At 36.0% G+C, this 16,388-nt stretch overlaps 1 protein-coding gene across 1 annotated transcript in view; it reads left to right on the top strand.

The window, feature by feature from the left end:
* Positions 1–16,388, top strand: part of Ctr9 (RNA polymerase-associated protein Ctr9) — a 340,468-nt gene that overhangs the window by 69,561 nt on the left and 254,519 nt on the right. Inside the window, exon 6 of the mRNA XM_090393725.1 lies at positions 9,189–9,384. Coding sequence (XP_090249851.1) covers positions 9,189–9,384 — 196 coding nt within the window. The remainder of the gene's footprint in view (positions 1–9,188; positions 9,385–16,388) is intronic.

The raw sequence follows: 16,388 nt of genomic DNA, 5'->3' as shown, positions 1-16,388 counted from the left end.
GTAATATCATATCTTGTATGCTCCTTGAGGGTATATGTCAGGAATTTGATGATGAAAGTCAATTAGTTAACTGGAATTAAATTAGCACATAAATCAAGGAATAATAGCACTGAAACATAGGATGCTATATCAGCTGACCAGTGAAATGGAAGTTTATTGCCAATTGCTTCAGTTTTACCAAAAAGAAGATATTGCTTTTCTTTGCAAAATTATGACTGGTAATCAAAGATAAGTCAGTTATTCTGACTCCTAAATGAAAATTCACTCTCTGAAATTAAATTTAACTTGCCAAGAAATTATATCTTTATTTTATCCAAGTGTATGCAAACAAAGTTAGAGCATGAAGCATCTTCACGATAAGGCTACTTGTATATAGTAGCTGATGACTTCACATTGATAGCTTCAGTATCCCATAATTCAATGTATACATCATTTTGGGCATGTATAATGCAATGCTTTATGGGAAGGACCGACAGACAGATTGGTTTTGATCTTTATTGAGATCTCATCGGTGGGAGCCAGAACCCAAGGAGATACCAAGGTTGAAGTAATGCAGAAGTCATATATTTCCTACATATAAATAGTGAAAAGGTGTATCATCTTATTATTAAAATACCCTGAATCGGGAAAAAAAAAATTCTACTAATAGAATTTTTCTACTAATTCTGCTGAGGGCTAAACTGTTGAAAACTCAGTTTCCACTAGAACGTGCACACTGAATATCTTTTGGGACTGTGAAAGCAAGATCCACCAGTACTGTAATAGTGTTTAGATGACAGTATTGCAAGCTATGTAAAGACTTTAAGAAAGTTGAAACAGTAAAATGTGTTCATGTTGAGGAGCAGTTGCTTTTCTACTTTTGAGAGAAACTCGTGCCATGAAATTATGAATTATCTACACATAAACACAAAAGTAGATTTAATATGCTGCCAGATATTTCAGTTTGAAATAACAAACTATCATCAGTGACTTAACAGAAAACAGTTTTTTACAAGGTAGAATACAAACAATTGATTATTCAAAATTTGAACAAGCCACGTGATGTTAAATCGCTAATATTGATATCATTTCACTGAAGAAAGGTAAACATAAGAGTGCAGAATAATTACATGTATAAATTTACAATATTATACAAAAAACTTAATTTAATATCATACTAAAGATATCATTAAACAGATGTAGTATATAGATGGTCTTAATTTCAAGTTATTCAAGTTAGAGCGGCAGAGTAAGGTCTCGGCACTCTCTTTAAATAGGCATTCGAATTTATATCAACATCTATGTAGAAGGTGTGTTTCAGACCAGAGAATGTTGTCATTTTATTTCATGTTATGGCAATCCAGACTTATCAGATTTGTTGTGAAGAATATAAGATTGATGTTCTTATATTCTTTTTTCTATAGAGTGTCCAGTTTGTCCAAAGTAGGAAAGATGGCAATCACATTGAACTTGGTATACACCAGGAAGAGATATAGTTGAGCATTTATCTTTAGACGAGGGGATATAGGTAGATGGTTTATTATTATTATTATTATTATTACGGACGACTCCAGGTTGTCCTTAGACTCATCGAGGAAGTCCCTAAACATCATGTCCACACAACTATACGACATTCTCACAGTGTCTATCATACCTTGCGTGAACTCACTCACCGTCATAGCACCCACAACAGACTCTGGCAGCTTATTCCACTCATTTACCACTCTAAAAGTAAAGAACCCAGCTCTAACACCCTTGCTAACCACACTCTTGCCCAGCTTCCATAGGTGTCCCCCTAGTTCTCCCACCACCACCACCAGTCCTGATCTCAAAAATATCCTCTGAATTAATCCTGTAGAAACCCTTTAGCAATTTGAATGTCTCAATCATATCTCTCCTTTTCTGCCTATCAACTAATTTCTACAACCCACAAATCTTGAACCTGTTCTCATAAGGTTCATTCCATAGATCTGCTATCATCTTGGTCACTCGCCTCTGGATCCTCTCCACCTCCTCCCCATCAAGAAGGAACCTAGGTGACCAAATCTGGGCACAGTAGTCAAGATGAGGTCTTATCAAGGCTCAGTACAGAGGTACAATAACATGCTTATCTCTGCTTGTCAAAGTATTTTTCAACAACCAAGTGAGTTGATGAGCTGATTTAGCCACTTTTGCAATGTGCCCCCTGAACTTCATCTCCCTATCCACCAACACTCCCAAGTCCCTGGCCTCATCAATCTCCTGGAGTACAGTTCCACCAATGTGGTATACTGCTGCTAATTTTTTCACCCCAAAATGCATAACCTTACATTTTGTCACATTAAATTGACATCCTTTCTCCTTAGCCGAGAACTCCAATCTATCCAAGTCGTCCTGCAAGATTTTGACATCTTCTGCATTCACTATTGCCCTAATCAACTTTGCATCATCAGCGAACAAATGAAGTGTTCCTCTTAGAACCTTCCCTATATCGTTAATGAACAAATTAAACAGCAGTGGTCCAAGAACAGAACCCTGCGGTACACCACTGATCTTTTGGACTCTACTCCTGAATAAACTATTCTCTGATATCTCTCCATCAAGCACCCACCTATCCATCTCACCAACCTTATATCCATTCCCATATGTTGTAGTTTAGGGATTAGAATTCCATGTGGTATCCTGTCAAATGCCTTAGCCAGATCCAGCAGTATCACTGTAAACCCATTACCCTTATCCAGTTCACACGTCACTGTGTTATAAAACTCGAGCAAGTTACTGAGGCATGATCTACCCTTCACAAAGCCATGCTGTCCCCCCGTACAGTATCTCATTTTCATCAATCCATTCCTGTATTTTTCCCTTGACTACTTTCTCCAGGACTTTGACAACTACTCCTGATATGCTGATCAGTCAGTAATTTCAACAGTAGTCTTGGATCCTCCTTTATGCAGTGGAATTATTTTCTCCTCTTTCCACACCTTCGTGACTAAACCAGACCGAAGACTCAGATTAAACAACATGGTCAAGGGCACTGATAATTCTTTAGCCGCTTCACGTAAGACCTGTGCCGGTATATCATCCAATCCCACAGATGTATTCACAATAAGGTTCTGTAATAGACTATTCACCTTCACTTCATTCATCACAATTCCCATAAACTAATGGTTCCTTCTTTTTTCAATGTCACTACCTTGGGTGATATACTCTTGCAAAGTGCTCGCTCAGTAATTCCACTATATCGGCTGATTCAGTGGCCTCCTTACCATCGTCATTCCTTAAAATCATTCTGCCATGTACAGTTTTTTTTGTTTGCAACATATTGAAAGAACTGTTTGGGATTCTCTTTAGCTTGCATAGCTAATTTCCTTTCATAATACGCTTTTGCTTTTTTTACCACACTCGTTACCCTTTTGACCTGCGCTTTATACTGTTTGTGTGCCTGCAGGTCACCTCTCTCTTTAAATTCTTTCCACGGTTGTTTCTTTTTTTGCAGCTCAAGCTTAATGGTGTTATTCATCCATTTAACCTCTACTTGTTTTATTATTCAGACCTAAGGTATACAATCAGCCGTAACCTCCTCTAAATGCTCCTTGACCACTTCCCATGCTCTACCGTCATCCAATCCTTGCAGTTTTACATGCCTTGGCACTGATCCAAGCAATCTCCTAAGCTTGTCATACTTGCCAGCACGGTAATTCCACATATACCCTGTTTTAATCGAAAATTCCACGCCTTTAGCCACCTGCCAGGTCAAGACCTTATGAGCACTCTCACCAATAGGTGGCAACATGGTCATATTCATTACAGTCAAATTCTCAGATGCTATTACCAGGTCAAGCACTCTCACACCCCTAGTATTTTCTGTTACATGCTGTCTCAGATAGTTATCCCTTATTAATTGAATAAAATCCATTTCCTTCCTCACATGTGTCCTCTCCTCCTTCCAATCACTATTCTCTGTTCTGAAATCCCCCATAATAATTACCCTCCTTCCACTCATTTCATCAATTTGTTTATGCATACTGTCTCCACCATCTATTCCATCACTTGGTCTATAGCAGCACCCAACTGTATATTTTGTTCTGCCAGTCTCAATCTCACACCAAATAGCCTCAAATGAGCTCTTTTCACTATCCTGCAATACAACTTTAATTCTCCTTGGCTGCAGTTCAGCAGCTATCATCAATAACACCCCCACCCATTGTATTCTCTCTGTCCCTCCTAAACACACTATAACCTACACATTCTATGCCACTAACTATATCATCTTCCATCAGCCATCTCACCCATCTTCCGTCAGTCTGTTTCAATAATGCCAATAACCTGTGGCCAGGAAGAGCCAATCAAGGCCAAAAATTCTTTCATTTTTTCCTAATGCTCGTGGCCTTAGTATACACGAAATGCAGAGGTCCCTTTGTCCCACCCCTATCGTGATGCATTATTCTAACTATCCCATTCCGATTTCTTGTTCTTAGTACTGGCTCGGGTACATTATATACATTCTTACACTCAACTGTCTCACCTCACTGATGTCCGCATATCCACTCCCCCCCACCCCCTTGGTAGTTCTAGTTTCCCTGGTTCTGCACATCCATTTTCACTTCATTCAGTGACACTTTTTCCAGTCTCCGCACACCAAATCCATTCAAATGCAGGCCATCCATCTTATAATAGGAATCAACTGTTAAAGTAACTGTTAAATCATATTTCTTCGAAATTTTTGAAATTGGTTCTGAAATTCTGGAGATATATGGGATTGGAACTCGACACATTGATTATTTGTTGTTTTGGTTGCTGATCTCTATAGAAAAAAGAATACAAGAACATCAATCTTCACAACAAATCCGATAAGTTTGGATTGGCGCAACGTGGAATAGAGAAAAATCACAACATTCTCTGTTCTGAAACATGCCTTCTACATAGATGTTGATATAAATTTGAATGCCTGTTTAAAGAGAGTGCTGAGGCTTTATTCCACTGCCCTAACTTGAATAGGAATGACTGCACCTTTCCTTGTCAAAATATGGGAAAGTTTGATTCAGATAACACATTAATTTTTTTTTTTTTAATTAAGACCATCTAGATATTTTTAGCATGATATTATAAATTAAGTTTTTTTGTATGGCATTGTAAATTTATACATGTAATTTGTTCTGTACTGTTACGTTTACAACCTTTCTTCAGTGAAATGATATCGTGATTAGCTATTTGACATCATGCGGCTCATTCTAATTTTGAATGATCAATTGTTTGTATTCTACCTTGTAAAAAACTGCTTTCTCTTAAGCCACTGATGATAGTTTATTTTCAAACTGAAATAGCTGGTAGTATGTTAAATATACTTGTGTTTATGTGATAATTCGTAGCAGTTGCTTTTGCAGTATCATAGTGCATGGTTAGTTTCAACAGCTATCAAAATGATTGGCTTTAAAGTTGTTCAGAATGAACATCCTCTTTCTACAGTGGAGGTTCGATGTAGTATTCTTTTGAAGGCTCTATTGAACTTATGGTTTTTTCCTAAATTGAAAACACATCTAAGATATCCATTTTGAAAATGATGAATAGATCAACCTAGTAGTGAGAATATAGTTGTGAAAACAATATGAAGAGTTCCATTATAATGACTTTGAAAAACTTGTTACACAATGGAGAATATGTATTGAAAGGAAGGAAGAGTACATCAAGAGATTTTAAACTCTCAATTTTTTATTTATTTATTTTTTTCACTGACATTTCTGTTTTAGGTTAAGAACTGCCACAGTGGAGACAGGTATTAATTTCAGAATGCCTATTGTATTTTCAGAATATTGCAATTTAAGAATGCCCATGATTTCCTGATTGTTTTCTGTAGAGTAAAAATCTAATCCTGACAACATCTGGCCTGAGCTCGCTTGTTCTATCCTAATTCTGTCTTAAAAAACAATTCTTGGCTTTACAAGTATGTAAACGTAATTCTTTCCTGAGATATGGTGTAGGATAATTCCTCTACTGTCCTCAACTGGTTTAATTTCTCTTTCTATAAACTGGTCAAATGAAAGCTCTATTTGAATTAGATGACCTTTTAAATATCTGTGTATAAAAAAGTGTGAGACCATAGAGAGATATGATGTAATTTTTCCATGATACAAGTAGGTTCTGCTTTTAATAATGAAGTGTGCTGCTACTTTCAAACATTCTTTGGATATTAATTAGTCCAAAGCGGTGAATATTTCATTACTAGTTATGTATTAACAATTTTCTTCCAATTTGTCTATTATTTGTTAGGTCTCTAATTTGATCAATGTTTGCATTTTGCTTTTCTGAAGCAAGCTTAACTGATATTTTGTTATTTTTTCTATCTGCTTAATATATTTTCTCATAGCTCTTTTTCTTGCCATTTTCTTCAAAATGCTTGTTTTGATAATATTTCATATTCCATTCTATTACCTTACCATACCATCTTAAATTACTCCTTCTTACACTTAAATATTAATAATGTCAAGTTCTTTTTGTGTTATCATTTAATATAGTGCTGCTGTTAATGCCATGATTGGGACTGTGATTGTTGCACTTACTAATTTTACTCATAACTCTGTTGTCTCAGATAGAGATCTTTAGGAAAATTAGAACTCATTGCCAACGTTTTATTTGTGATTCTATTTTTGGATCCATGTGATAAACATTTGTTTGAACATCAAGTTATATTGCCCATTCTTAGCATTTCTTATAAATGCAATAAACCTGGCATTTATAAGAAATGTTGAATGAACAGCATACCTGGTGTTCAGACATATGGATCTACTGCAAGTTGGGTGTTTTGGCTGATTTCCCTGTTATTCCATATAAATTTATTTAACTGGCTACTGTTCCTTGTTCTGTTATCTATTTCCATATTTAATTTGCCATCTTTAATTAAATCATGCTTAAAGCTAAAATGTGTTATTTGTTCTGTGAGGTACTACTAACAATGCAGCTTATGCTCTCTTTAACTGCTCTTAAAATTTTTAGGTCTTCTTCAGTGTTAATTTTCATACAACATCAGTTATATAATATATTGTATACACAGTCTTGCCATAAATATTGTTACACCTTCTTTACACACTCCACTTCCCACAGAATTGCTTGAACATGTGTTTCTGTGCATCCAACATTCTCATATTTATCAGTAGAGAGAGTTGTCTAACTGTATGAGCTAACTACTATGCATGCAGTGGGGAGATTATTAGAACCTCCCTTGTTACAGTTACACCATTATTACATGTAGCTGTAATAACACTTCACAAGGTTGAAATGCAGCCACTTATTTTCAACACACTACTTAGGATTAGTAGGATGTTTGTGTATTGGACTATTAACTATTATAATGATACAGAAGACATATCTGACCGCCAAAGAACAGGTTGACCATGCTGCGTTAGGATGCGACAGCTTGTGAGTGTTGTGAAGGCACACATCTGCTGTAATTCTGTGAGAATGCAGAACATGATATTGAGATGAACATTTCACAGAGAACAATGTCATTCTACTGGACACTTCCTAACACCACAACTTATGCAACACAGGGTGATACAATATAATCAAAGGCACTTCTCTAGCAGTATGTGAACAACACACACACACACACACACACACACACATCCTCTTCATAGATGAGAAAATTTTCGTTGAAGATTCGTTTAACTGCCAAACAATTGATATGTGCCTTGGATGATTACGCAGCATGTGCCATAGTATCCAGGATTCAGAGAGATCATCACCCCATCAGTGATGGTTAGTTGGGGTGATGTATTGGGGAATATCCAAGTTGCATTTCTGTGAGAAAGGGGTCAAAGTTATCAAGACATCATGCTGGAACCCATGGTCCCTGAACAACACTTTGTTTCACGGTAGCCAATGGACCTTTCAACAGGAAGGTCCCTGCACACAAGGTGAGGACCACACAACAGTGGTTGGAGGTGCATGTGATGACCACATATGGACTACTGTGCACAGATTTGGTCACCTGATTTTTCAAGCAGACAAATGTTGGAAAGAATCCAGAGGCGATTGACCAAGGTAGTTTCTGATCTCAGGAATGTTGAGTATGAAAAAAGGTTGAGAAGATGCCATTTACAGTTTAGTGGATATGAGAAAGGCAGGTGATATGATAGAGATGTACAAGCTGGTAAGGGGTTGCTATAGGATTAATGTTGAAGAGGATTTTCATAAAATGGTGGGAGATTGGGGGAAGAATAAGAGGTCATCCCTGGAAGCTGTATGAGGAGAGTGTGAGCAAGGGAGTGAGAAGTAGGTATTTTTGCATGGAGAGTTATGAATGATTGGAATGCATTGCCTGAGAGTCTAATGGCTGCAGAGAATTTGAATGTGTTTAACACAAGGTGTGATGAGCTGTGCGTGTGTGTGTGTTTAAGTTTGAACCAGTAGCTGACTTTTCATTGTTCACTGTAGTGCCCAAACAAGAATAACAGGGGATATTGTTTAATTAGGCAATGCCCTAGATAGCATGATATTTCATTATGTTGTGTCATCATCATTTTCTTTTAGTTTACGACATTATGAAGTATAATTTGGTTGATTAAATCTGAAGCTGTCAGTTCATCTTTTATTCAATATCCAGTTTGAAATCTACTAATAATTATTCATTTGTAGATTGGATATTTGGTCATTTTAAGGGATCCCTTAAAAGTCTATTTAGAGGTCTCCTGGTTAACCTTTAACTTGTAGTAACCCTGTGGCCCTGAAACATGGCTTCATGTGATTACTCCTATCAACATTTTATACTTAATTCAAATTCAACCCATAAATGATAGTCTAATGGTCACACATATTCCAGAAATCTTGCTCTCAAGACCAAGATTGAATTTTTTCAAGTCACTTCATGCTAGTGTTCTATGTGTATTAAAGCATGTATTCTCTCTCTTTGGCCAGTTTGTTTGATATCACCACTAGATACTAGCTGTCACCTTCATTTGAAAAGTCCTTATAAATGTGTTTTGCATCCTGGATGAGATTCAGACTGAAAGACTTAATTGATACCAACTGTGTTACATAAGCTCCAGAAATAGTAATAATGTTATCTTAATTAGTTGTGCTATCATTGTATCCTATACATCCCTTGAAAGTACTTATCAGGAATTTACGACACTGATTAAAATATATCTTCAGCTTTTTTTTCTTTTTTTTTTTTAGAGATATTGTACAATAAATCATGGAAGATGAAATTGTTTTTCTCTCTGTCTCTCCATTAGATTGGCTTTTGAACGAGCCCTTCATTTGGATCCACAATGTGTAGGAGCCTTAGTGGGTTTAGCTGTATTGGAATTAAATCAGAAGACTCCAGACAGCATTAAAAATGGAGTTCAGATGTTGTCTAAAGCATATAGCATTGAATCTACAAATCCCATGGTGCTTAATCATCTGGCAAATCATTTTTTCTTTAAAAAGGTATGTAGATATGTTTGAATCCAAACCTTCATTGATATTTAATCTGATTTAAAATATGGAAGCAGTGGGTCACCTATTTAAAATTGATATCTGTAACTCTGATTAAAAAGGTAAAATTTTTTATCATTGCATTCATACATCAGTATAGTATCACTAAAGTGATTCTTATATTTTATTTTTTGGGGGTGGGGAGAGGGAAGTTAATTTAAATTATTTAGTTTTGCACTGTATATTGTTCATCAGTATTAACTTTATTAATAATAATCAGTTTGCTACATGCTTTTGAGATTTGTGGTTAATGCCACAAGTGCTCTTTCCTCCTTTAACCTTACTGCTAACATGACATTGTTAATAAAAATTTTGGTGGTGGTGTTTTTGAATTGAAATATTTTGTTGGTGATGTTTTTGATTTGAAATATATAGAAAAATTAACAACCTCAGAATGCAGTTCATGTTGATACCTTTAGAGATGGGAAAACATTTATTTTTCTGGTATAAGTATTTATTATTATCATCATCATCATCCATCATCTGAGACCTCCAGGGAGTCGAGGACTCATTGAGGGAGGCTATAAATTATCCAAACCGGCTGTCATACATTCTCTTAAATTCATTCACACTAGATGCACTCACTATCCCTAAAGGCAAACTGTTCTACTCACTCACTGCTTTGTGAGAGAAAAATCTATCTTTTACCTCTTTCTTGACTGTAAACAACCTTAACTTTCATAAATGTCTCCTGTGTTCTCTCCCCACCTTCCATATAAGGAAAAATGTCATCAGATGATATCCTGTAACACCCATTCAAAACTTTATAGACCTCTATTGTATCACCCCCTCTTTCTCCTGTTAACCAGAGTCTGTAATCCACATACTCGTAATCTGCCCTTATAATCTAAATACCATAATCTGGATATAATCTTTGTAACTCTTCTTTGCATCCTTTCACAGATTCTTTTTCTCCTTGGTACCCAGGAAACTAATTTATGAAGTATTAAATTATCAATGCTAATTTGGTAACTGTCATCAGAAGCCATGTTGCATGTGCAGAAGTCACAGCCAGTCTCTACATGCAGCATTGTAAAACTAATGTAATTGTAAGCCATTCTTTTAAATAAGCCAGTTTGTGGAATGCAATTTTGGAAAATTTCAGTTTGAAATGCACTCCCTCTCTGATTTTTCCATTAGAAGTAGTAACGGTTTTCATGCTTATCATAGAATCATGACTATCTACTTTTTTTTTTTTTTTTTTGTATTTTTTATGTTGGGCCGATACATGAGAGGTTGGTTGATCAGTTGTTTTCTCATGTTATCTACATATTCAAATTTTGTTATTAAATTTTGAAAGTTGTCCTAGAATTATTACTTTCCTTGTAAAAACCTTTAATCATTACAAAAATATAAAAAACTTGGATAGAGATCTGTGACATTGATATATATATATATATATATATATATATATATATACTGTATGTAATCAGTTAAAGACACTTCAGTATTTAGGACTTATTCTGTTATGACATCCTATTTATGTTGGACATTGCTAATCCATTTTGTTGTTCATTCACTTAGTTCTTATTCTGGACTACTTTCCAAAAATCAGCAACTTTTCTAAAGGCTTTTTAAACATATGCATGTTGATGATTTTAAAAAAAAAAAAAGTTGCTTGCAAAGCAAACTTTGTTTTAACATTACCACCTTTATTAGTGTTAACTATCAGCAGTGCTAATAGTTGAACGTGCACTGTTGAAAAACTCACCTAAAATGTATGCATCTACTGATTTTTAATATGTTACTCTATAGCTTATGAGGACTTAAAATACTAATTTTATGATTTTATAAAATTCTAGCCTTGTAATAAGAATTTCATTTCCATTTTGAGTGATTACATCTTGTAAACTTCAGCATAATCAGAACTAAATGGCCACAGACCTGTTTAGAGGAGACAAGAACTTCCAATCGTGTTCTTTAAATACATGCATAGTGCCTTCACTAGCAAAAATTAACACCCATTGGTTGCAAAGATCTGGGATCTAGGATGGGAAGAAAATTTATTGGAACTTGTCAATTGTTAGTCACTCACCTAAGTTGCGCTTAAAACTCTATTTTCCATGCAACACAAGTGAGATTGTAAAAATAAAGGTGAATTTTTTAATTAAATTTGTCTTTACTTAACTTTTAATTTTTACTTTATTCTGCTTCACTAAGTTAGGACTAGAAACATCTTTAACACAAACTTCTCAAGGTTAGGCTTATGTTTGCTAAACCTGTATCACAAAAGTTAATCTCGCCGTAACTAATTTCTGTCCCCCTTTTCAATTCGATTAGTTAGGCCTTGTGTAGTAAGCCTATTTAACATAAGCAGTCCCTAAACACTTGCGCAATATTAATTAAGAAATTTATATTTTATTATCGATTGCTCCACCTAATTGACTCTATTGCTTGAAAGTTAGGGTGAAAAAGAAATGGAAATAAATTAATACGTTTATACGATTTCCTAATATGCATGTCGTGGTTAGTCATATCTAACTATGCATGCAGGTTTCGCTAATTTTTCGAGATAGTGCATTGGCTAAGGCATAAAACCAGGTAATTACAAAACAAAACATTTATTTTCGATCTAGTGGAACAGGTACAGAGCACATAATAATTATTGAGAGATTACATCACTCAAAAGATTTAACACACCAATTCTAGCAACAGAATGTACTGTGCTTTCACTACCAGTAATGTGCTTTCATTACAAGTAAACATTATTCTTCCTATAAGGATTGTATCAAAAATTTTCTTCCAGCCACATACAATACTTATTTATTGATTCCGATAGAGGGCGTGTTGATGGTAGGACATTGTTTGAAGAGCTCCAAAAGATAAGTTATTTAGTTCTTAAAAAATAGCATTATTAGTTTAAAAATTGTGCTGGAATTATAGTATATTGCAGTTTTAATCTGTTTAGCAAAAAAAAAAATTGTTTTAATTAGTGTTAAATTAGTATATTTAATAAGATACGGTATCGTATCTTATTACCAAATCGCCGTCTTTGTTTAAAAAATTTAACCAAAGGGAGTTCCATCAGTGTAACGTCTATGGGATGTATGCTTTTCCGAGAGCGGCTGGATTAATAACGGTTTAATAACGATAGTTTTGGGAAAGTGTCAGGAAATCGAGGATTTGAAGTGTGTTCTCAGTTTGCGAGATTGATGTAGGTGATGAGTAAAAGAGAGAGTGAAAGTAAAAGTATAGAGCGAAAGAATGGTTTGACTGATAAAAATAATGAAGAGTTAGTTGCAATGTGGGAGATTGCACTGAGTGGTACATAGGACAAAGCGGCAGCTGGAGAGATTACAAAATTGTCTACAGACTGCATCAGCTTACAGAAAGAAGCAAATGTGTGATAAGAAAAATGAGAGCATGATCGGGAATGAAAGAATAATTAAGGAACGAGTGTTGTACGGTGATTCAGTAGTAAAAGATGTAATAGATGAGAGTTTGACAAAATCGTGCTTTCAGGGTGCGAAAATTAATGATGTAAGTGAGGCTATTAGACCACAAAAGCATAGGAATGATAGTAGTGGCTGGAACGAATGATTTAAAAGGTGAAAAATTTGCTATGAGAGAGGAGTTGAAGGAATTACTAGAAGTAGCAAAAGAAAAGAGAGAGAGTTAAGATAGTGATTCTGTTGCTGCGGTATGACAGAGTACAGTTGAGGAGGGCAATAATTGCGAATGACTCTATGCGCAGGTTATACAGGAGGAGTGGTGTGGAGTGAGTTTGATGGACGAAAAGACTTATACAAGAAGGATGGTTTGCATCTGAATGGATTTGGTGTGTGGAGGCTGGAAGTGTTGCTGAATGAAGTAAAAGTGGATGTGCAGAATTAGGTAAACTAGAGCTATTTGGGGGGGGGGGGTGGATATGCAGACATCAGTGAGGCAGTTGAGTGTAAGCATGTGTATAATATGCCTGAGTTAGTTAGTACGTAGGATAACAAACCAGAATGGGATGGTTAGTAGAAGACATCAAGATAAGGGTGGGACTAACGGGCTTCTGCACTTTATGTATACTAATGCCAGGAGTATTCAGAACAACTGCTAAATGAAAAACCGCTAAATGACACAAGCAGTGATGACAGCACACTGATAAAAAACACTGACCAGGCATACAGTCAGGAATACATATCCATACTTGAAGTAGAAAAAGCCATCAAAGGCTTGAAATGTGGAAAGGCAGCAGGAGTAGATGATATTCGACCAGAAATGCTGAAGTATGGTGGTATAAAAGTCTTACAGTGGCTGCACTGCATAGTTCAGAAAGCCTGGACAGAGGGACGAATTCCCGATGATTGGAGTAGAGCTCTCATAGTACCCATATATAAAAAGGGAAATAAAACTGAATGTGAGAATTACAGAGGTATTTCCCTACTGAGTGTTCCTGGCAAGATCTATGCAAGTATACTTGAGAAACGGTTGAGAAGAATTGTGGAAGAAAAGCTTGGTGAAGAACAAGCTGGATTCAGGCCAAATAGAGGCTGTCAGGATCAGATCTTCACTTTACGACAAATAGTCGAGAAAGCATGGGAATATAACAAAGATCTGTATTTAAGTTTTGTCGATTTGGAAAAGGCATATGACAAGGTGCCAAGAGAGAAGCTATTCAATACGCTGCAGTTATATGGTGTCAATGGGGCATTATATCAAGCAATACTTAGTCTTTATTTGAGTTGTAAGTCAGCAGTTAGAATTGAAGGAAGTACAGGAAGATGGTTTAATGTTAAATCTGGTGTGAGACAAGGATGTACATTATCCCCTCTGTTATTCATTATCTATATGGATAACATTATGAAGGAAAGTGGTATTAAACCTGATATCAAAATTGGAGATATTAATGTCAGCTCTTTGCTTTATGCGGATGATGTTATACTTCTAAATAAATCCGCTACAAGTCTGCAAGATTCTCTGACTAAATTCAATTGCTGTTGTAATAGATATGGTATGAAGGTCAGCAATAAAAAGACAAAGACAATGAAAATAGGCAGAATCATTGAAAATGTCAACTGTGTTGTGAATGGAGAACCTGTGGAACAAGTAAAACATTTCAGCTACTTAGGCACGATTTTTACTGAAGATGGTAAATTAAATATAGAAATAGACAACAGAATCAGCAAAGCTGGTATGGTGGGAAGTCATTTGAATAAATTCATATGGAATAAGAGAGAAATTAGTCGGAACACTAAATTAGCTGTATACAAGAAGTGTTCAAACCAGTTTTAACTTATGGATCTGAGAGCTGGGTCAGAAGTAAAACACTTGACCAAAGACCAGAGACCGCAGATATGAGAGTCCTGAGAAAGATTAGAGGCATGAACAGATGGCATCAATGGCAATATCATATTAAAAATGAGGATATTAGGAAAGAACTTGACATTGTCAGCATCCAGGAATGCATTAAGAGATAATCTCAGGTTGTATGGTCACTTAAATAGAATGGGAGAGGAAAGATTAGCAAAACAAGTGTTCTTTGCCAGGTTGGCAGGAAAACGACCCAGAGGAAGACCAAGATGTAGGTGGATTGATACGGTACAAAGTGCCTTAGACGATAGAAATATAAGATCTGATAATGTTGGAGTCTTGACAAGTAACAGACTGATTTGGAGGAAAATTGTAGATAGGAAGTTAGTAATGATGTAATTTTTTCATGTAGTACTGTCATATCCTGTACACCCCTTGAGGGTGCATGGCAGGAATTTGATGATGATGATGATGTATTCAGAACAAGAAGGAGGAATTTTTGGCCTTGGCTCTTCCTGGCCACAGGTTATTGGCATTAATGAGACATGGCTGATAGAAGATGATATAGCTAGTGGGATAGAATGTGAAGGGTATAGTGTGTTCAGGAGGTACAGAGAGAAAAGAATGGGAGGAGGAGTGTTATTGATGATAGCTCATGAACTGCAGCCAAGGAAAATAGAAGTTGAACCACAGGATAGTGAAAAGAGCACATTTGAGGCTATTTGGTGTGAGATCGAGGCCAGCAGAACAGAATATACAGTTGGGGGCTGCTATAGACCAGGTGATGGAATAAATGATGGAGATAGTATGCATTGGCAAATAGACTGATGAGTGGAAGACAGGTAATTATTATGAGAGATTTCAACTACGGTAACATTGATTGGAAGGAGGAAGGAAATGGATTTTATGCAGTTACTAAGGGATAACTACCTGAGACAGCATGTAATGGAATATACTAGGGCTTCGAGAGTGCTTGACCTATAATTGCATCTGAAAATTTGACTGTAATGACTATGACCACATTACCACCAATTGGTGAGAGTAATCATAAGGTCTTGACCTGGGAGGTGGCTAAATGTATGGAAGTTTCAATTAAAACAGGGTACATGTAGAATTACCAGACTGGTAAGTATGACAAGCTTAGGAGATTGCTTGGTTCAGTGCCATGGCATGTAAAACTGCAAGTGCTGGATGTTGATAGTGCATGGGAAGTGGTTAAGGAGCGTTTGCAGAAGGTAATGACTGACTGCATACTAGAGTCCAGATAGTAAATCAAGTTGGGGTTAAATGGATGAATAACACCATTAAGCTTGCAGCTCAAGCTTAACACATTACGCTTGAGCTGCAAAGAAAGAAACAACTGTGGAGGAAATTTAAGGAGAAAGGTGACCTGCAGCATACGAAAAGTATAAAGCACAGGCCAGAAGGGTAACTAACGTGGTAAGAAAAGCAAAAGCAGATTATGAAAGGAAATTAGCAACGCAAGCTAAAGAGAATCCCAAACAGTTTTTTCGATATGCTGCAAGTAAAAGAAAAAATGTATACGGTTGAATGATTTTAAGGAATGCCGATGGTAGGGAGGTAACTGAATCAGTTGAAATAGTGGAATTACTGAGCAAGCACTTTGTAAGAGTATATCATCCAGGTGGTGATATTGCAAGAATGAAGGAACCAATAGCTTATACAGAAATTGAGATGAATGAAATGGAGGTAAA

The sequence above is a fragment of the Typopeltis vanoorti genome, chromosome 6 (assembly GCF_054136105.1).
Source record: "Typopeltis vanoorti isolate ZY-2024b chromosome 6, IOZ_Tvanoo_1.0, whole genome shotgun sequence".
Classification (NCBI taxonomy): domain Eukaryota; kingdom Metazoa; phylum Arthropoda; class Arachnida; order Uropygi; family Thelyphonidae; genus Typopeltis; species Typopeltis vanoorti.
Note: the sequence above shows the minus strand (reverse complement) of the source record. Positions and strands in the feature narration are given on the sequence as shown.